The sequence below is a fragment of the Cydia strobilella genome, chromosome 7, assembly GCF_947568885.1.
Source record: "Cydia strobilella chromosome 7, ilCydStro3.1, whole genome shotgun sequence".
Taxonomy (NCBI): domain Eukaryota; kingdom Metazoa; phylum Arthropoda; class Insecta; order Lepidoptera; family Tortricidae; genus Cydia; species Cydia strobilella.
Window position 1 is genome coordinate 3,540,490 of NC_086047.1, and position 21,750 is coordinate 3,562,239.

General features: G+C 37.6%; 1 protein-coding gene and 1 long non-coding RNA gene across 2 annotated transcripts in view; one reads left to right on the plus strand and one right to left on the minus strand.

Annotated features, from left to right (window-relative positions):
* Positions 1-18,506, plus strand: part of LOC134742966 (rho GTPase-activating protein 39) — a 50,021-nt gene extending 31,515 nt beyond the window's left edge. The window contains exons 18-21 of the mRNA XM_063676200.1: positions 609-740; positions 1,960-2,200; positions 9,109-9,263; positions 12,127-18,506. Of these exons, the coding sequence (XP_063532270.1) occupies positions 609-740; positions 1,960-2,200; positions 9,109-9,263; positions 12,127-12,351 (753 nt within the window). The 3' untranslated portion in view covers positions 12,352-18,506. The remainder of the gene's footprint in view (positions 1-608; positions 741-1,959; positions 2,201-9,108; positions 9,264-12,126) is intronic.
* Positions 1-21,750, minus strand: part of LOC134742967 (uncharacterized) — a 401,065-nt gene that overhangs the window by 46,828 nt on the left and 332,487 nt on the right. The window lies entirely within an intron of this gene.

Here is a 21,750-nt window from a genome sequence, read left to right on the forward strand (position 1 = left end):
GTACTGCTGCAGGCTGGGAGTTAGCCGTGTGCCTCGCCTTGGTGCCGCCCTCCCCCGCCTTCCAGCCCGCGCTCACCAACTACGTCAAGTAACTATCGCGGTAACCGAAGACGTAAGATCACGTAAAAAACGTCAAATATTACACTTTAGTATTTTTTATTAAAAAAAAAGAAACTTTTAACAAGAATATAGGTGCCCCACAATCACATTACTATACTAAAGTCCAAATAAAACAAACTTTTCACTTCTTGTCGCTGTCCGTCATAGGCTAAAGTGCTCGATCGACGAATTGTAAAAACGAAACGAGATTCCTATTGGCTAATGACGAAACTACCTAGCACTTATGCCGCCGCTAAGACGTTCCTGTACCTACCTGTTCCACATCCGCATCCGTCTTAAGCTCCGCATCGATTTTATGCGGATGCGGATGTTGAAAATAATGCGGAAGTTCCGCGGTTGCGGATGCGAATATTCGCAACATCCCTGCTTGAAACCGCACTTGACATATGGAGTCGCACGCGACAACGCAAATCATACTAAGCGGTCTGTTGATCTCTTATTGTTCGGCAAATTTGTTCTTCAAAACGATAATGATGTACTTTTGCCAGGTTGGCAAATGGCCGATCCACGTGCAAGTGTCACACTACGCGGGCGTGGCGTGCAAGCGGCTCGAGCGGATCGGCGTCAGCGGCAAGCGGCAGCCCAGGAAGCCCTCCACCGAGGACATCGACCAGGCGCGGGTGAGTTTAGACCTTATTACGTTACAATAAGGTTTACGAATGGAGAGTTAATTATGACAGCCGTGAACCAAGAACAACATACACTATGAGCGAGTTAGCGACAAGTGGTAGCCCAGGCGACCCTCCACTAAGGACATTGACCAGGCGTGGGTGAGTTCAGTTCATTGGTAGACTTTATTTCGTATTACACAGACCAAAGATATAGGTAGATATAACTCCGTAATAGATGGATACAGTCTAAGGAAAAAACGTGCCTCGAAAATCAAGAAAATTTGATTCTCGTTCAGAGGGCGCTACTAGTTTTGGCTTACTGTCGTATAGATGGCGTTGACGGTTTCGTTTGTTATTTAACAATTTTAACGCATATCAGTGAAAGAACATGGGTCAAAATCATAAAAATAATTAATGCAAATAAAAAAAAACATTTATCTATATTTAAATACATTTTATCGTATTTTTATAAATCTTCATTTTAAGTTTTAAAGTGTGTCGACAGATGGCAGTGAATTTACTAGGGTTACAAAATTTACTATGACAGTACCGCTCTAGTATAAGTTACTCTATGCACAGACTAACCAAGTTGATGTTCGACGGGTAAAAGTACCTTATGACGGTTAGCGCTTACGCCATTATTAACGACGCTCCAATACTTATGCGGAGGTACGCAACGTAAGCGCCGACCGCCATAAGGTACCTTTGCCCGTGGAACGTCACAAATAAAGACGTAATTTTTAACCCTTTTACCCTCAAAGACGTCAACTGATGCGCGCGGCTACAGCCCCTATATCAACCTTTGTTCATTCCGACAAGGATTACGATGACGCGCGATACATGGAATCCACTATAGATGGAGCATTCACGGGTCTCTTCGTACACACATGTTTTTTGTTTTTTAGCGTTCTTTCTAAGATTCTTTTTTTATTTATTACAAAATGGCAAGCATTTGACCGCAATCTCACCTGATGGTAAGTGTCGATGCAGTCTAGGGTGGATCATGCTTACCTAAAAGATGTCTATTCACTCTCGATTTAAAAAGATCCAATTTATAGTGGACTGGGAATAGATTGGGATTCATTTTTCTAAGCATTTCTTAAGTCCCTTTGTCATGGAAAAATAAACGCTTTTGTACGAGACGGGATACACACAGCAGAAGATTTTGTGAAATATACCAAATAGTTTCTTTGAGTTTTGTTTAACTAACAGTCGTCTTTTTCCACAGATCCAAATATTCCGACAATCAATGTTCGGCAACACGCTATCCGAAGTCATGGCGTTACAAAAAGAACGGTTCCCGAACCGCCAGCTCCCTTGGGTGCAGGTGGCGCTCTCGCAGCAAGTGCTAGCGCTGAGCGGGAGCGAGACTGAAGGCATCTTCAGGGTGTCGGCCGACGTGGACGAGGTGGCTGCGCTCAAGGCCAAGATTGATAATTGGGAGCTGCCGGACGCCTCCAACCTCACTGGTGAGTGTCGGCCGTGGGCCGTGGCAGCAAGTGACCGCCCATCTCACTGGCAACCCTCACTGGTTATTTAAAAACTCTTTATGTGTTTAGTTTAGCCCAGCTTTTTTTTTTCAAGAATGCTGGAAAACCAAATACTCGGTGTTACTTGAGCCACTGAAAACCTGAGACGCCCCAACAGTATTTTTTAATTTTGAACTCATCTTGATTATTTATTCTTTAATCCGATAAATATTAAAAAATTTTTAGTTGTTCAGTTTTCTTAACAATTCTATTCGACTGGTAATTCTACACAAGATTCTTCGTCGTTTTAGTGACATCAAACAATTACTAGTTACCATCGTAAACACTGTTAACAGACCAGACATTGTTATATTTTTAATATAAAAATACATATTATTGTCATTAGTCTAAATATACTAACTAACTAGCATTTTCAATTCAGCCGACAGTGATCAGGCGTCATAATATAGGTAAAGAGAAATCTCATCTCTTATTTTGACATCTTCTTTACATTGAACTACGTTGCTAGCTGACTAAAGATGGCTTGGGAGATGCATTACGTACCTACCTACCTATCGTTTTCGTTCCTTCGTATAATATGACGATTCCAACTCTTTCTATCGCTTTTACAGTTTTTCACTAACAAGATCTCACGAGTACTTCAGTAGCAGTAACAAAAACCTGTTAAAGGTGCAGTATGTATAAGTGACTCCTAAAAAGGCTAGTGGTGCACTATGATGGCTGAACATTGCAGTAATATCCCCTATTTAAAAAATTGTAGTATCGCTCGCAGATGTTTATGCTTGATAAAAAAAATAGGTTAGCGAATATGTCAGTTTGACACTGATACGGCAGTCGTGGTAAGGCTACAGGAATAGAAATAACAAAAAACCGGCCAAGTGCGAGTCGGACTCACGCACGTAGGGTTCCGTACCATTACGCAAAAAAAACGGCAAAAAAATCTCTTTTGTTGTATGGGAGCCCCACTTAAATATTTATTTTATTGTTTTTAGTATTTGTTGTTATAGCGGCAACAGAAACACATCATCTGTGAAAATTTCAAATGTCTAGCTATCATGGTTCATGAGATACAGCCAGTAGGCCGAGCACATGATTGACGCGACAGTATCTCGCCGCGAGATAGACTACCCGTCTTTTACTAACTGTATGAATTAAAGGGGGACGGGTAGTCTATCTCGCGAGATACTCTCGCGCCAATCATGTGCTAGCCCGGCTGGTGACAGACGGACAGACGGACAGACGGACAGACGGACAGACGGACAGACAGACAGACAGACAGACAGACAGACAGACAGATGGACGGACGGACGGACGGACGGACGGACAGCGGTGTCTTAGTAATAAGGTCCCGTACCCGTTGTACACTTTGGGTACGGAACCCTAAAAATGTAACATTGTCATCTAACATATATATTATTGTTGTAACATTGTAAGACGAAACAAAAGCGTACACTACAAGTCATCTAATTTAAAATCATGATGATAATCAAGTATACAAATCGTAATAACAAGCGATTATGAAGTAGGTAAAAATGATAAATTACTTTGTTTACTATTTCGCGATGGGTCGACTAAATTGTACAGTCAAGGGCATAAATATATATACATTCTCAAAGTTTCAAAAATATGTGTACGCTCTTACACCTTAGACAATGAGGGCTATCGTTTTTTTGCTCTGTTGATGGTGGTCCAAAAGACTAAAGAACAGCTGTCAGTCATTGAAGTGACAAGTGACATTTGACATTTCGAACTATGGAAAAGACTACCATCTACACTAGCGCCCCTAGCGGCGAATTCATGCGCGTTAGCCCTCATAAAGTCGTGTTCACATATTTTTGAGCCATTTGTCTGGATCGATATTTTTGCCTTCGACTGTACCTAGTCTACCTGGCCCAATCAAACGTATGCACACTCGGTCGTCATGCTATAAGAAAAATATCGTTATAATAATCCTCATTACATTACGTTACATTACAGTCTCGTGTTTGTAATAAATATAAACTTAGCTTCAAAGCAATCAATATAGTTACGATAATTTTACATCGACGTAACAATAAGTAGATTGTTTCAATGATTAAAGTGACGTGCGCAAGAGTACTTCAAGAACAAGTACTGATTGAACCACAGTGAAGACAAAATACTCATCTTACTAAAGTATCTAATCTTCCAAAGCTGAATTTCACCTTTCAATACAAACGGAGTTTCGTTCTCATTTTAAAACTACGTGTTGGATTGTAATGAAACTTTGCACATACAATGACATAAGGTATTTCTAAGTCTGTAATTAGTTTATATAGCTCTAGTATATAAAATAAACGAAATAGAGCAAAAACAAGTTACGTATGAAAAATTTACATTCGCTTTATTTTTTAGGGTTCCGTAGCCAAATGGCAAAAAACGGAACCCTTATGGATTCGTCATTTCTGTCTGTCCGTCCGTATGTCACACCCACTTTTTTCCAAAACTATAAGAACTATACTGTCGCGAGTTTAACATTTTTTCCCCATCACAAAAAGTGCACAGCGCCGCTAAAGAAGTTTTCACATCACCTATTCGAAAAAGGGCTTATTCTTCCCCGCTAGGAGGGATCAAAGTGGCACTTTTCTTCCTTGATAGGAGGGATCAAAGTGGCACTTTTCTGTTCTAGGGCACAATTTTTTTTTTGCATACTATTTTTCTTGGTAAATTAATATTTAGGAACATAATAATTTCCTCATAGGTGATGTGAAAAACAGTATGCGTCACATGGTAGCAAAACTATTTCCATCTTGGGCGTTATCACTTGAATCCCTCACTACGCTCAAGATTCTATTTTAGAATCCTGAGCGTAGCGAGGATTATAGAATCCTTCGCTTCATTTAGGATTCAATGTACGCCCTCGCCGTAAATATGTCATTTTGCTCCCTTGTGACACAATCTACTATTTCTGGTCTGGTTTCCTAGGATAGCGGTGCCGTCATATAGCCGTCATACAAAATACTACTCACCAAATTCTTTTGGAATGCCCTCTCACCAAATTCAGGGGACGTTGAAGACCCCGCGAACCTCAGTGAAAGGGCCATCTTATCTGAAGAGTGCAAACCTCTATCTCTGGATTAATATTTAATTCAAATTCAGTAACTGTAATGCCATACGATAAATAAATAAACCACGAATTAATAAACTAGTGGATGTGAAATGACTCCTATTTAGTATGAAAACCAGTGTCGCTAAACTCACACATTCATAGCCACGTTAAAATACGTCACACACTTACAAAATTGCTCTGATTCGTAGCAACTTTCCATACCAAAAAGTTATTACCGGTGGACATTTTTCGAACGAATATCAACTGTAGGCTACATGAGTGACGGTTTAAAATATAATGTCAAAGCTATATGACATACGACTCTTTCATTATCTCATTCATCTCACAAAAGCTCGCTCAACGTTCACCTAATACAACTACTCAACACCAGATGGCGTTATTTTATATAATTTTAAAATCACTTACTTATTACAGGCGAAAAGGGCTAAAAAACCAGTATAAGTAAGGTCTAATTACGCATGGTTTGTTACGGATCTCACGGTCACGTTACACTGGTGTTTTCGAGACCTCTACACGCCTGCGAGTAGCTAACCGTTGGAACTTCTTTCCATTCGACGATATAGGGAGGGGACAGTGTAATCGGAGTGTTTTATCGATATTTGTGTGTTCAGTTAGGTATTGATATTTCATTACCGTATGTTTTAACACATTTAGATGATACTTTATTTATGATTATAATATAGGTAGTGATAATCGTGATTGTATGAAAAATAATATGTAGTACAGTACAACAAATATCTAACTAGAAATTTGTTTCTTATTAATTGACCAACTAGGTTGTTAATGTGAACATTAAATATATCTTAAAGTCAAACAGATAAAATCATAGTTCTTTAAAGGTCTATTAACTCGGTATTGCTGTTATTTTGTGATCACAAATCTGCAATTACTTACATAGGTAAGTATTCGTCTTTAACAATATATTTACTTGTAGCAGCATTTAAGGCCAATCTAGACGGGACAACCTGATTAAATTGTCAAATTAATTGTATGGTGTGAAAGCATACATGAAACTGGCTCATCGATCCCACTTGATTTGATTGTAAGATTGTGACCTATCAAATCAGGAAGGGGGGCGGCAAAATTCCAATATTTCACGCTAGTTTGCGTGGTACGGAACACTTTTTATTAATTAAGTGAGCCCGAATGTCACTAATAATTACTAAATTAGTAACTAAGTTTTAGGCGTGTGGACGCTAGATGAGATGTATGGCAATTTTATCCCCAGAAATCTTTCTCTAAGAAATGCTCCTAGCAAATGGTGCTATATTTTTGCGGAAACTAATTTTCTTGCCCAGTAGCATTGACCCATTTATTTTTAATATCGGCATCTTGTGGTAACCTACAATAATTAATAATAAAGAAATAGAAAATATAAAACGTTTATTCATGGCACATTGCATGCATTGTACGCATAAGTGCATTAAGTACCTAGTCTAATTATATTAACGATGAAAATATGATGGGTGTAAAAAACAAAAACGTATGTAAAGGAATACGAAGGTTTGAAAGGTTGCCATGAAATGACCCCGACTTAACTTAGTGCTTGATGACCAGAGCTGCCATATTTACTAAGACATTGATTATCCCAAATAATAATTAGAAACGTGTCTAAAATAATAATTTATTACCGAACTACCAAACATCAAACTTGAAATATCGTAACTTTAACTTTATCGATATAAATATCGACATTGCGCAGCATCTGAGTAGCGAAGTTATTTGACATTTAGGATAGCGAATATTCCAGATAAACGTAAAGAATAGTGACAAAGGATTGTGAACTCTAAGTTCTAACTGATAAAATATAGATTTACTTAACGAACATTCGTAAATAATGCAATAGAAACAGATTTTTCGTATTTATCGGATTATATTTAAATAAATAACCACCGGTGATAGGAAATACCTCCACGTGAAAGATTTTTTAAACCGCTGTGATTTCTGCAGCTTAATACTGCACAATACGGCATTTTAAATTTAATTATCAATTTTTGTTAGACGAGCGTACGTACGACGTGAATGTCATTCGAGCATGAAGTTTACACAACAACTGAGCATAGTCTGTGCATAAAGTGAGTCGGTCGCTACTAACTGTCGGATAGACGGGAACGCCCACTTGCCATCTCCATCCTACTCCGTGAAATAAACTACACATTTATATTTAGCCGTATTGTTTTGTATGGAGACGGTCGCTATATGTGCCATTTTCAACCAAAAGGGTACTTATTGTCGGTTGTCAATAAGGCGCTATTTCCTTATAGCTTCAATTTGAAATCAACCTTATCGCCAAGCGACAATGTGGTACCTTTTGGTTGAAGACGTCACATATAACGGCACCGCTTTCCTAGGAAAACAGAGGTTAATGTCGCCGGTCGCCGTGTGCGACCTCCCTAAGAGATGATGTCAGTCGTTCGATGGTTGTAATAGTGGTAAACAAAGTAAAAACCGGTCAAGTGCGAGTCGGACTCGCCCACCGAGGGTTCCGTACTTTTTAGGGTTCATAGTCAAGTCAATATATATTCTTTATTCAAATAGGCAACAAGCACTTTTAAATTGTCAAGTTTTAAATATTATCTTAATCTAAATATCAGAGCAATTTATTGATGCAGTTATTACTATTCTTTTAAAACATTGACCGTACCCAAAGGGTAAAAACGGGACCCTATTACTAAGACTCCGCTGTCCGTCTGTCCGTCCGTCTGTCTGTCTGTCTGTCTGTCTGTCTGTCTGTCTGTCTGTCTGTCTGTCACCAGGCTGTATCTCATGAACCGTGATAGCTAGATAGTTGAAATTTTCACAGATGATGTATTTCTGTTGCCGCTATAACAACAAATACTAAAAACAGAATAATATAAATATTTAGATGGGGCTCCCATACAACAAACGTGATTTTTTTTGCTGTTTTTTTTCGTAATGGTACGGAACCCTTCGTGCGCGAGTCCGACTCGCACTTGGTCGGTTTTTTAATATTTGTTGTTATAGCGGCAAGTCGTATGTCATATGTGAAAATTTCAACTGTAGCTATCATGGTTCATGAGATACGCAACGTACACAATATAAACCTTATTTTATGAAACCACAGAGTAAAACTTCTCCAATTGACCCTTTACCTTCAATCGCGCAAGCATAAAAACAATTTCATGATATAATTACTGCAATTGACATCTAACCTCGTCTGAACAAAATCCGAATATACGTCAATCTGTCGCGTGTAGATGTACAGTGAGCTCCGAAATTTCATGGAGAAATTAAAAATGAATTCATTGATAAATTCGCCATGCACTTTTACGGCTGATGGTACATAGAGATCATTTATTATAGATATGGGTTTTTAGGGTTCAGTACCCAAAGGGTAAAAACGGGACCCTATTACTAAGGCTCCACTGTCCGTCTGTCTGTCTGTCACCAGTATCTCATGAACCGTGATAGCTAGACAGTTGAAATTTTCACAGATGATGTATTTCTGTTGCCGCTACAACAACAAATACTAAAAAGTACGGAACCCTCGGTGGGCGAGTCCGACTCGCACTTGTCCGGTTTTTTTTATACTGGAGCGACTAAGTCGGATCTAGTAAATATTTTGCAATTAAAAAAAAAAACCGGAAGTACTGCACTTAATTATTAATACTGGATTGGAAAGTGTGAATGCAATAATCATTACAGCATTTGTTTCTAGTTCCTCTCCTCTTTTCGAGTCTAAGTAACGACCTCAATTTTACGACTATCATAATTTTATTATAAAGTAGTAAAGAAAATTCAAATATTGTTTGTAACTAAAAAAAACTTTTTTGAACAGATGCCCACGCACCGGCAAGCCTGCTCAAACTCTGGTACCGGGAGCTCTACGAGCCCCTGATACCGGACGTGCTGTACGCGCCGTGCGTAGCTGCGGGTTCAGACTACGCCGCATGCGCGAGGGCGCTACAGCGTCTACCGGCGCTGAACCGACTGGTGAGCTATTTTACACTCTATTCCGTACACATAAGGTTTATTATAGCTTGCACTGCTGGCACAGAGGTCTGCTCAAACTCTGGTATCGGGAGCTATACGAGCCCCTGATACCGGACGTGCTGTACGCGCCGTGCGTAGCTGCGGGTTCAGACTACGCCGCATGCGCGAGGGCGCTACAGCGTCTACCGGCGCTGAACCGACTGGTGAGCTATTTTACACTCTATTCCGTACACATAAGGTTTATTATAGCTTGCACTGCTGGCACAGAGGTCTGCTCAAACTCTGGTATCGGGAGCTATACGAGCCCCTGATACCGGACGTGCTGTACGCGCCGTGCGTAGCTGCGGGTTCAGACTACGCCGCATGCGCGAGGGCGCTACAGCGTCTACCGGCGCTGAACCGACTGGTGAGCTATTTTACACTCTATTCCGTACACATAAGGTTTATTATAGCTTGCACTGCTGGCACAGAGGTCTGCTCAAACTCTGGTATCGGGAGCTATACGAGCCCCTGATACCGGACGGGCTGTACGCGCCGTGCGTAGCTGCGGGTTATTAAAAAACCCCGTCATCAATGTTGCAGTTTATTGAAAATAAGGGTTGGCAGAAACACGTACCCTAAATTGGCATATAGTACATAACTTCGCCTTATTTAGAATTAAGTCATAATTTCGCTATAAATTGCATCATGGGATTCATGGGCGTATTCAACATTTAGGATTTGAAATAAGTTTTATAATAAAAGGCGGCAACGTCATTTATCGGTCCTGCACAACACTACCATAACCGGAATGACACATTAGTCACATTACTAGGACCGTCGTCCATCTTGTAGATCGGTTTTTGGGCGTGAACCACGCCACGTACTATTCAGATCCAAAACTAAACTATCATATTTTGTGATTCCCTGATAAATATTTGTAATAATTAAAAAAAAAATCTCTGATGTTTTTACTCTTACAATAATAATTTAAAAAAAAATGATAAAGCGAAGTTTGGGGACTTATGGCAAAGCTGTGTAGGTTCCGGCCTTCACTACTGGAGGGCTTCGTCACTTTTTCTTTAATATATGACATCTATTTGAGTTTATAAAGCTAGGTTATAAAATAAAAAATAAAAATACTTATATACTACGGTGCGAACGGTAGATGCTTTTGCCAACCCTGATTTTCAACGAATTGCAACATTGATGACGGGGTTTACTTATAAAATGGACCAGGGTCTCTAGAACAATGTCGTATGCATAATTATTTGATCGCAGTTTGACACGCTGGATCAGAAGTCAAACTGCAGTCTAATAGCTATGCATACAAAAGTATTCTAGAGACCCTGATCTAAAATAGAACATCAACAAACCATATCTCAACAAAGTGCAACGTAAATGCACATGCGGTTGGCGCAGTCATTTGAACTGCAACGGAATATGTTAATCAGTTTGCGAAGTATGCAGCGTGACGGTGACGTCACACGAGGTAATCGTCGGACATGCGCGTCATAGAACAACTGACGTTTTGAACTTGTACTCTTAGGCTAGGATTTCACTTGTAAGTTTTACTTACGTAAGCAAATAGCAAATAGCTTTGTCCCTACTTACGTAAGTAAAACTTACAAGTGTAATCCTGGCCTTAGGTAGGGCTCCCGGTATCCGTGCTACACGCCAACCCGTGCGTCCGTGTCTTTAGCCCCGGCGGTGCTAAGCGTCCGAACTACACGAACCCGTCGAAGTCCGTGCCCGTGTAGTGCGTTCGGGAACGGACATGCGTTCGGCTCCGGAGCCACGGTCCTCGCGGTTCTGTTTTTTTTGTTTTGCTTGTTATTGTTAATGTGTTATTGTTCGATATTAAACTTGTGATTGTAACTCTTATAAAGAACGCGTCCGATCGTCACTATACGTCGAGAACGGGCCGGACCCGTGTGTAATTAATATCCGTGCATCCGGACACACGGGTAACACGGGTACACGGACGGGTTCCGAACGGGCCACAAATCCGGTTTCGTGTAACACGAGAACAGGGCCCCGGCGACGAGTACACGAAACCCGGACGCGACCGCGTGCCCTACTCTTAGGTCGGTCGCACATGTTTGACATTAAACGTTTATTTAGGATGAACCTCACCGTTCTTGCAATTTGTATTGAACTCCACTTTATAGAGTGCGCGCAGTGTTTTCATCATAGAAATATGAATATAAGGAGAAGTGGTTTGACAGCTGGGCGCGTGTCTCTATTTTCTGATCAAAATGATCAGAAAGCACGATCGCATTGTCATTTGAAGACAGCCGTTGCGGTGTAAACACAAAAGCAAAATGCCGGTTTGCACCGCAATTATGTGCAAAAATCCCAGTACCACTGTAAATTTAAAGAATTACTTGTCACAGGTAAGACTAATAGCAATCTCTTTGTGTAATAAAAACGGCAAAAAATTATAAAATACGTTGTCCATTGCCGGACATTCGAAAGTCATTCATTGCTTGTTGTATGTACTTTCATCATTGATGTTTTCAAAGCTAACGCGCAATGGACAATGAACATGTGAAATATGACATTGGTCTGCTGCGACTCTATCGACGTTCTATCGTATCGATATTTCAATGTAGTTGGATATGTAGGTAATGAGTATTGACAAAGAGAATATAATAGGATAGAGCGGTACGGTCATTTGCTCGCGCACTCTACGCTTGCTGCATATCGATCTAGTACTACGTAATGCGGACAAGAAAAATCCATTAAACTGTCAACGCTGCTCACAAAATTTCACTAGAATCGTTTTAAAAAGACCTGTAGAGAAAAGCCGGACAGTAATACGAAAACATATTTATCCAAGCTGAAACTGAAACCAATAAATACTATAACTGTTTTGTTACAGGTACTAACCTATCTCATAAGCTTCCTCCAACAATTCACTGCCCCAGAAGTTGTAAGTCAAACGAAAATGGACTCCGCGAACCTCGCCATGGTGTTCGCACCCAACTGCCTCCGCTGCACGTCTCAAGACCCCAGGGTCATACTAGAGAACGCGCGGAAGGAGATGACCTTCCTGAAGACCCTTATCACTAATCTGGACACTTCCCATGTGCAGGACATGCTGTGACCGAATCTTAATAACAATTACGGGAACGATGATTACTCGTTGCATGGACGTTCGTGGTTTTAGCTATTTTAGTGATGATTCCGATATGTATTAAATCGGGGTCCCTTTGTTTGACATAATTATTGGGTCATAAATTATTATGACTCATAATGTCATGATTGTCATATTATCATTAGTCATAATTCTGAAACCGTTAACTTTTCAGGATTTTCCTCAGGTTATCCTATAGATAGGTTAAGTTAGGTTAGTTTTGTTTTATGCCAATCCTGAAAAGTTATTTCTGTCGTTTCTGAGAAAAACCAAATTATGACTAATGATAATATGACAATCATTACATTATGACTTTCAATAATAATGGCAAACAATAGAGACCCGTATTAAATCTCGTCGGGATTATGGCAGTGATAATCAACGCATATGTCAAAATATGCGTTTATATTCCGATTAAAGTAAATTTAGATTAAAATATGCTAACTATAGGAAAGAAAAGTCAATGTTCTAAACAGTAAACTGCCACAACCACTTATCGTTTATTGAAGTAGGTAAAATTTCACTGCCTTAACATTTAAACGATTTACTGCGAATTAAATATTCTAGTGACTTCCACAGCGGACTGTACCTATATTACCAATTACATAATAAGCACAGCCTTCGGTGATGCGGTTAGGAATGTTCGAAAGAAAATTATGTTTAATGAACGTTCGTGCAACGGGTCATGCCCATGATCATGACCCACAAGGACCTTTGCCGCCGATCCATTTGCGGCTACATAAATCCTTTTGAATAGTGTTTAGATTGTAATAGCCCTTTAGGGCTCTTAAAGGAGCTTAAAGGATTACTAGTGCAAACGTGATGCGCTTATGTGCGGTTCTGTACAAAAATATACCTTCGCTAATTACAATAAGTAAGCATTTCTGCTCGTAAGGTCCCTTTCCGTACAGGATAGCACAAATATTAGGGCACATACCGAATTCCCATAATTATATTTGACATTCTTGTATATTGTTTGTATTTTTGTACGCTATACGGTAATTTTATTTGGTCGTATCCAAAGATATTTAATGAAATGTGATTTTAATTACATTAGAGCTTTACAAAAGTGTACGTGCAATGTGTTTCAGAGCTGAACGGTTGCTTGTTTATATTTAGTTTATAGTTATAGAGAGTGAATGAATTTATTTTTACTACATTATTTTTATTATGTACCATAATAATAAGTTTTGCTATTGAACGAGGCAGCTATATTTTTCATGACGAATTAAACTCATAACAATTATGTTAGATTAAGTAAATTAATAATATCAAGGCATCTATTAAGACTACCGGCAGTTACATCCGTAAGGGCGTCTACACTCTTCTTGACGTAATAGGTTAGTTTTCTATTGATGAATTCAATTTTTTACCCACAGTAATCGATTTTAATTTTTTTACTAAGTTCAAGGTCATACTAATGCACTTAGCGACGTTATTCTGTATTCAGTTTTACTAACATCATAGTAGCAATGTTCATTGATGTTCTGTTGAGTTGATTTTGATCGTTAAGGAAACTAACCTATTATTATCGGAGGATCGGCGCGGATATATTCAATTTGGACTCAATTTTGTTTATCCTTATACTTCAATTCACAAACACCTTATGTTAAAATAATAAGTTAGTACTTAAATAAACCACATCACAAGTAGTTACTATATTTTCTAATATTTAAATGAATTATTTAGAATTGATAAAAGCAATAAAACCCAACTATGACGCATCTCGAACTTCGAGGAAAGATATGTTTATTATAGCTATTGGCCTTTGCCAAAGTCAATGTGACACTTACGCCTCCATGAACCGTACTTACGCCCTAAAACTTTACGCATTGGTTAAAACAAATGTATGGCGGACGGTGAACGGGTCAATTATGCACGCTCGGAGCGTGCGTCTCGGGCCTTTTGGCCTTGGCCTCGCTCGGGTTAGGGCCATTTAGTGAACTCCATATTCACCGATACAGCGAAAATGGAATTAAACCAAACGTAATATCGTTTAAAAAATCAAATGTTTTGATAGGAAATGTTAAATATGGAGGTTGACTAATTGTTTTAGTCGAAAGAAGCTGAGGGTATGTACCATATCTATTTAGCATGAATAAGAAAGAAATGGCTGCATACTCTTTGGACTCCAATTTATTGGATTTTAAATTACAGGATCCATTTTTCTTAGTATTTCAGCGATGTTTGAAGTCTCCGTAGAAAATGTTTATTCTCGGAAATTCAGAGACTAGTTAAGTCGGATACAGTATCAAAAATGGCCGATTTTGATTTAATGACGGCTCTTTCGCTTTTGCCTGTAGGAGACGTGGACGAGATTCAAATAAGCCAGTTGATTGATGGGTTACAATTTTATAGCAATACCTACGTTAAAGGAGAAAGATCAGACCGTTTTGATAAATTTCGTTGATAAGACGCGGTTGTCGAGTAAAGCTAAATTAAAAAAAAAAAGAGTACGCGACCCTGTCAGATTTGATTGGCGATATTTTTGAAAAGTACATTTTTTCAGCAATAAAAGTCTCGTGCAATTTTTTATACGATCAAAATAAACTAGATTAAACATTACTATTATGGTTTTCATTACTGGGTCATTTTATCTTCATTGTGTAAAATTTATAAAAATAAACAAAATTGTTGTGTGGAACTGGAGAACTAATTTCAATCGGGGCTAGTATAAATGCAATTTAAGTTTTGATTGACGTGTTTCTAGGTTGGGCGCCATGCAGGACGTTGCATAACTGGTGTAGTACAGTCGCCATCAGATATACCGGAGCGGCCAAGGTGCCCAAAAATATCTGAACACGCACTCTTAACACCTCGACAATAGAGGCGTGTTCAGATATTTGTAAGAGCCTCGGCCGCTCCGATATATCTTATGGCGACCGTACAACATGCGGAAGTAAGGTATTTATCTGACCAAGAACTTAACTCCAGGTTTATAATTACTGTAAGGTTACGGCGACATTACGCCTCGCGGACAAGTCATGCTTATACATCGCGTTTCCACTCTTACTCAAAGACCAATTATCTTGGGTTTACCACTGATTCATTATTAGCCTTGCAGTGTGTCTATTTAAGTTATAATTATAATTAGTTGGAGTAAACTGAGTTACAAGTATTTACGAAGCATCATCTTCATAACTGTTAAGAGCCTGGCTCTTGTCGGTGGAGTAACCGCCACTCCGTTCTTCTTTCTGCCACTGTTTGTTTCTGTTGATTTTCTCTTTGGCTTGGTCCAAAAACGCACTTCTCGGTCTTCACGAACCAACTACACACATTTACGAAGCATGTGTCGTTTTCAAGCAAAAGGTACCACATTGTCGCTTGTCATAGGGACGCTCTGACAGGTTTTTCGTATAAATATACAAGCAATTTTCGTCCTTATGGTAAAACCTTTTGATTGAAAACGTCACAAATATTCTTATTTGTTGCCAAAATGCAAAAGTAAATAAGTACCTACAAGACAATAAACTTAAAAGAGAAGTGATACAACACCGGTTGTACAGTCGCCATCAGATATGTCAAGGCGCTTGTGCGTGTTCAGATATTTGTGAGCGCCTTGGCTGCTGCGATATATCTGATAGCGACTGTACCTACACCTTGATGTTGATATTTTTAATGCTGTCAAGTTACTTCAATTAATTACCAATTAATTAACGACAATTAATTAAATTTCGATGCCGTGTTAAACACAAAAGCTGTCACTCGGACGCCACGTCACCGAAGTGTCAAAACTGAAATTGGCCCACCAATGGGTTAGGAAATAGTTTAGGAAATGCTGTCTTAGAGATTTGATCTTGCTAGGATCTCATATCCATCGTAGAATAAAAGTTTACTTTGAATCTACGTCATTAGCAACTCAATGCAATCTTATCTAAGATCTTTTGTTTACAAAGTAGCTAGGAAAAAGTTTAGAGAAATATTTTTCTGTAGTAGACACTTAAGTAATAAAGTTTATCGCATTTTAAAACTCCTATTAATAAAGTTACGAAAATTCAAGCGCTGCTCTACGAATATATTGTTATATTTTAAGAACTTTAATGTCGGTATAAGACTTTTATTTTTAATAAGTAAAATATTTTTACACAGCCATTGTTTGCATACAGTCTTTGAGCTCTTAGAATGACATTCAGGTTGTAGAAAGATAATTCGGGTTTTGGAGACACGCGAATGTGATACTGCTATTCCGCTTTCTTAATAACTCAGAAAACTTTTAAAGTTACCTACGGTAAAAAGTTAGTAAAGAATAACCAACAATATAAAATAAACCCCAACTTCCTGCTATTACCTCTATGTTTAATATTAGATTTTATAGCAAATTGACTTTTTGTCATAACTATTCAGGATATAATAAATTTAAAAGTTTTATTCTAAGCTTAATAGCTTCGTTCGCAGATGTTTCTGCTTGTTAAAAATTGATAAAACTATTCAGTTCATTCAACGATAACTTAAATGGAGAATGTCACGCCTTTATTTGGTGTCTCTGTCAGGACAACTACACCAAAAAGACATTACCATTTTCTATTATACGAATACGTCCGATTCTACCCGAAAAAACCCGATTAATTATTCTTAGGGTTCATGAACTGTAATTTCATGATGGTTCTGAATTGAAAACGATAAAATTTAATTATTTTGCCTGATCCAAGAAAACGGTCTCAAAATTTAATTTATTTTACAAAGGTATTTTCTGATTGTTTAGAAGCTGCTTGTTTCTTTTATGCTTAGATAAATCATTGATTACATGATACTGTAAATTTGTAGTAGGTAATTTAAGGTACCTACCAGCTAATAATGTTTCACATTTTCTAAAAATCCATGAAAAATCTCTTTTTTTTTCTTTTGTAAGTACGTGCCGATTTCATAATCCGAGTCAACAGTAACATGATATAATGTGATCACATGATGCATCAAGATGTAAAACATTTTTTTATATGCAACATATATGTAAACGAATATCCAGAATTAGATAAACTGACAGCAGTTTGATAAAATAAAATATATTTAGGCATGTTTGTGTTAAAATATGATTTTTTAGACCCACGTAAAAATAAAAGTACATAACTTTAATTTATAAGAAAAATTAACAGCTATATCATAATTCATAAACGCGGCAATGTCATGAAATACATATTACTCTGTCTAATTCTCGACATAAGATATGGTGATCTATTGTATAATCCATGCATTTCTGTTACATATTCACCAGCGCCGCTAGGGTACAGTTGGCTGCAGAGAAAAGGTACCCTGCATAGAAGTATGTACGTTCACATCTTATGTAGATCAATGCTACACTGGTTGACACCAACTCTTACTTAATTTGTTTACTTTAAATCTAACTGGTATTATAAGCTTCTAGCTCAGCATTTACTATATCAAAAGTTGTTTGATCCACGTTTTCATAGCTGATCGATTTGTGAAAGCACAAATACTTGAAATTGAATGTGATAAGAATTTGCTAAAACTGCCTTTTTATATTTCAAAACACTGTTGCAAAAAACGTGAATTTACAATTTGATATTCTTGTGTTACCGTTTGCATGTATTTCCAATATTATATTTTGTGCCATAAAAATTATAAGTACTTTACTGAGTACCTTTGGTAACTATTTAGTTTACGATTAGGTTATTTAGGCGTTAAAATATTTCATTTGAGAAATGATAACTAATGCTTGTGGCTAGCTAGATGACTTATGAAAGGGAGATTTAGTGTTTAAGTTTACACGGGTTATTTTAAAAGCTCTCTTTTTATTCTAGCATAATAATATATATTCCTAAACAGAGCAAACACAAGTCTATTAGTCTTGTTCCCAATATAATGTAAATTTTGCACTGATACGCAATAGCAGTGAGGTTATACATAACATATTACCTATTAATATATAGATGCTAGAACCTATTCAAAATGTGCTTACTTCAAATTATGTAAAGTTGTATAGTGCTTATAAATATCTAAATGCAAACAGAATTTTCAATAAAATTTTAACTCCTCTGTATATATCACGCCTAATTTTCTTTGTTATTAATGACAATATAATGCCTATGATGTTCATAATGTAGAATATCTCTGTAAATGTGAAAGTTCAAGAGAATAAATGGCTATCCAGAGGATAGTCGCAAATACCACCACTCTGTTTCATTTCCCGGCGTGCAAATACGTGGTTGCTGCATCAAAAGTAATGCGTATATACTTATGAAAGTATCTACCATTCTCTAATAGGTTGACAGAAAGAGATATATCGTCAGGTAACAAGCAACTCACTAATTACTGAAAAATAATTAAACAAATGTCAACCTTATTCGGATACGGATACGGTTCACTATGGCTATGAACTTGTGGTGGTACTTAGTGACTTTTGCTTGGCACCCGACGATAGGTAGAACAAAACACTGATTTAAACTTTCACGATTTTTACTCATTATTATATTTATTATTCACAACGTCGGGACGGGTTTATAAGATCGATTGCAGTTGTGGTAGTTCCTACATCGGGGAAACGAAACGTACCATTGCGGAGCGAGTTAACGAGCATATCGCAGCTGTCAAGAATCGTCAGTTGAACAAGTCTGCCGTTGCTGAGCATTTACTAGTCAGGGCCAAACCACTGGATTGAGCTTCACAACCCTAGAATACTTTCTACAGGTCGTGGGTTTTATAGTAGAAAAATCCGCGAAGGCATTGAAATCAAAAAACAGAAATTTCAATCGAGACGAAGGTTTTAAGATCTCATCCACATGGAACCCAGTCATTCATATTGTGTCAGTCATATTGTGAGTGTTGTGTGTCGATCCGGTGACATCCCTAGTGCGCAAAACGTTCAAGACCAAGTGCGGGTAGCTCGCGCGCCTAGAAGATGTTAGCCAGTCTTCTCAGAGACCACGGGGACAACGCCGTCCTCGAAACGTCAGAGGTAAAGTTAAAACTTATTTTACGCGATTAAGTCCCGTCGTTGTGAATAATAATGATATGTAGGACAATTAGACAGTGGCAGACACTTTTTAACGCAAACTGTTGCTATTTGGAAAATATTGTTTCATCCGCTACTTTTGATGACTTCATCTACAGGACTTTTTTTGCTATGGGCCACCGTTTACGAGTTATTTACGAAAAACTAAAAAAGGGACCTTTACACCCCCCTCTACCCGTTAGCTTCACCCCCATCCATCAGTACTTTTAGTATGTTGTATTGTATCAGGCACCTTTATCTATAACTATGCCAAAATACGCTTACACACGAATCATTTCCCCCGATTTTCCTTCGTTTGGTGGCCTATTCGTGGAAACGAGACCATGACCGACCTTACTGTATTTGTCCAAAATGTATAGGGTAAACTAAAATAAATATTCGTCAATGTCACGTCATCTACCTACAACTTTGTATTGAGTCTATGTTGAGTCTTTGTTTTTCATGACTTTTTTATTTTATTTATTTATATATTCAAATACTTATAATATAATAATAGTATAAGCCTTTTATTCAGACATTTTTTTACAATTTGAGAGTTTAAATATTATTGTACACAACTTATCCAAATATATAATTTAACATAATATTACTATTTTTCAATCATTCAAATACTAAACATTTATATTCTCGCTAAACTGCTACGTTTGATCGTTTGACTTTGACTTAAACTTCACTAATAAATATTACCTCTTAGATGAGATCGGTCTTTAGTGGTGAGCTCTCCATTTGTTTCAATTTAAGGGGCTACCCGAGGTTTTCATCGATTTTTGACAAGTTTTGAATCGTATCTCCTACTTTTGCTCTACATATAGAATAATAAGACAAACGGCTGTCGGTTCTTCAATCTTTTATCTCCATTTTTGTCTACCGGATTTTGAAAGAAATGAACACTTATTTATTTAAGATTTTTTTAAACACTGTCTAAAAAACACTTTTTTCGTACTTATCTCGATTGCTGTGAAAGATCTTACATATACGAAATCTACATATTTGGGTTCGTCTTTGACGTCTAAAAATTTGTCTAAGGTTTTAATTTTAAACTGATTAAAATTATTCAACTTTGATGCCAAATATCTCGAAAACAATGAACTTCGAAGTAAATATGGGATACTATACTGCTTAAAACTGTTGCTGTTAATATGATAAGCTACAAAAAACATAAGAAAACTAAGGTATTCAGATCGAAGGTCATTGAGGCATGGGATCCCCTTAATAATTATATAGATTTTTAAGTTTTGCGTATTCTACTTTTGTCATGAAATAAATATAATAAGTATATTGTGTACGTTGTATTGGCCGTGATAAGATCAGAGCTCTATTCATACGTAACTAGCAATAAGATTATAGAGTAGGTAAGCGTTAAATGGACTGACCTCAAAAGAGTTCCTATATAATTTTACGATTGATTAGTTCTTAACAACGTCAGCCCTGTTGTCTCTTGTCTATCTAACAAAGTCATCGTCATCCTAACTTACGTTGTCCCGCGTAAAAAATTTAACCTCTTAAGTCCCAGAGTAATTTCTATAGTTTTGAATTTGGAACCGTTTATTCCATTAAAATTCAAAATTCGATTTGAATTTGTCCTTTTAAAAGGACATCCGAAGGTCCGAGGATGGACATAGGGCGTTTTTCATTTTTTTTTTTCAACTAACAAGCTGGAAATCCATCGCCTGCAGTGGAAAAGGGAAATGAGACAAACCGAATTTCAACCCTGAAATCCCACGTAGGGTTACTTCTCAGGAATGCTCTAACGTTAATATTTTTTTAATTAGACCAAAAGATAAAAAAATAAATTTTCAAACAAAAATTAATTTCAATGATCGACAACAAAAAGTAACATGCTGTATTAATCGTTGGCAATGTTTTTGACAACTTGTTCTTCTTCTTCTTTTAAAATTATGGCTTCAGCCCAGTGGAACTATTTCGCCAGTATCAAGGTATTGAGAGGTTTACAAACGACAAAAATTGTACGGTTGTACAAGACAGTGTACGGTGATTTGTTAGCTCTTGTAAATCGATAGCTAGTCTTTACAAGAAGCACGTGGACTACCGGCCGTTGACTCCAAGATGGTGGTTAAACGCGCTTCAAAATTAATTCTCCATTTACTGCACACTACCACATTAGTTTACTGTATAATAAGCTATCGATATTACACTTTAAACAATATTAATAAGCAAAAAACAAAGTAATTAATCACGATGCTAACTATCAAGATGGCGCTCGAACCGGAAGTCACATGCTGTATTAATCGTTGGCAATGTTTTTGACAACTTGTTCGAAAATGTGCGGCAATGATGATGTTTGTCATAAGTCAGAATCTTATTAATGTCATAAATAAAAAAGATAATCAATAAGGTCGAAGAAGGTTTCATACTATTTATTACCTCAGAAGCTATTAACA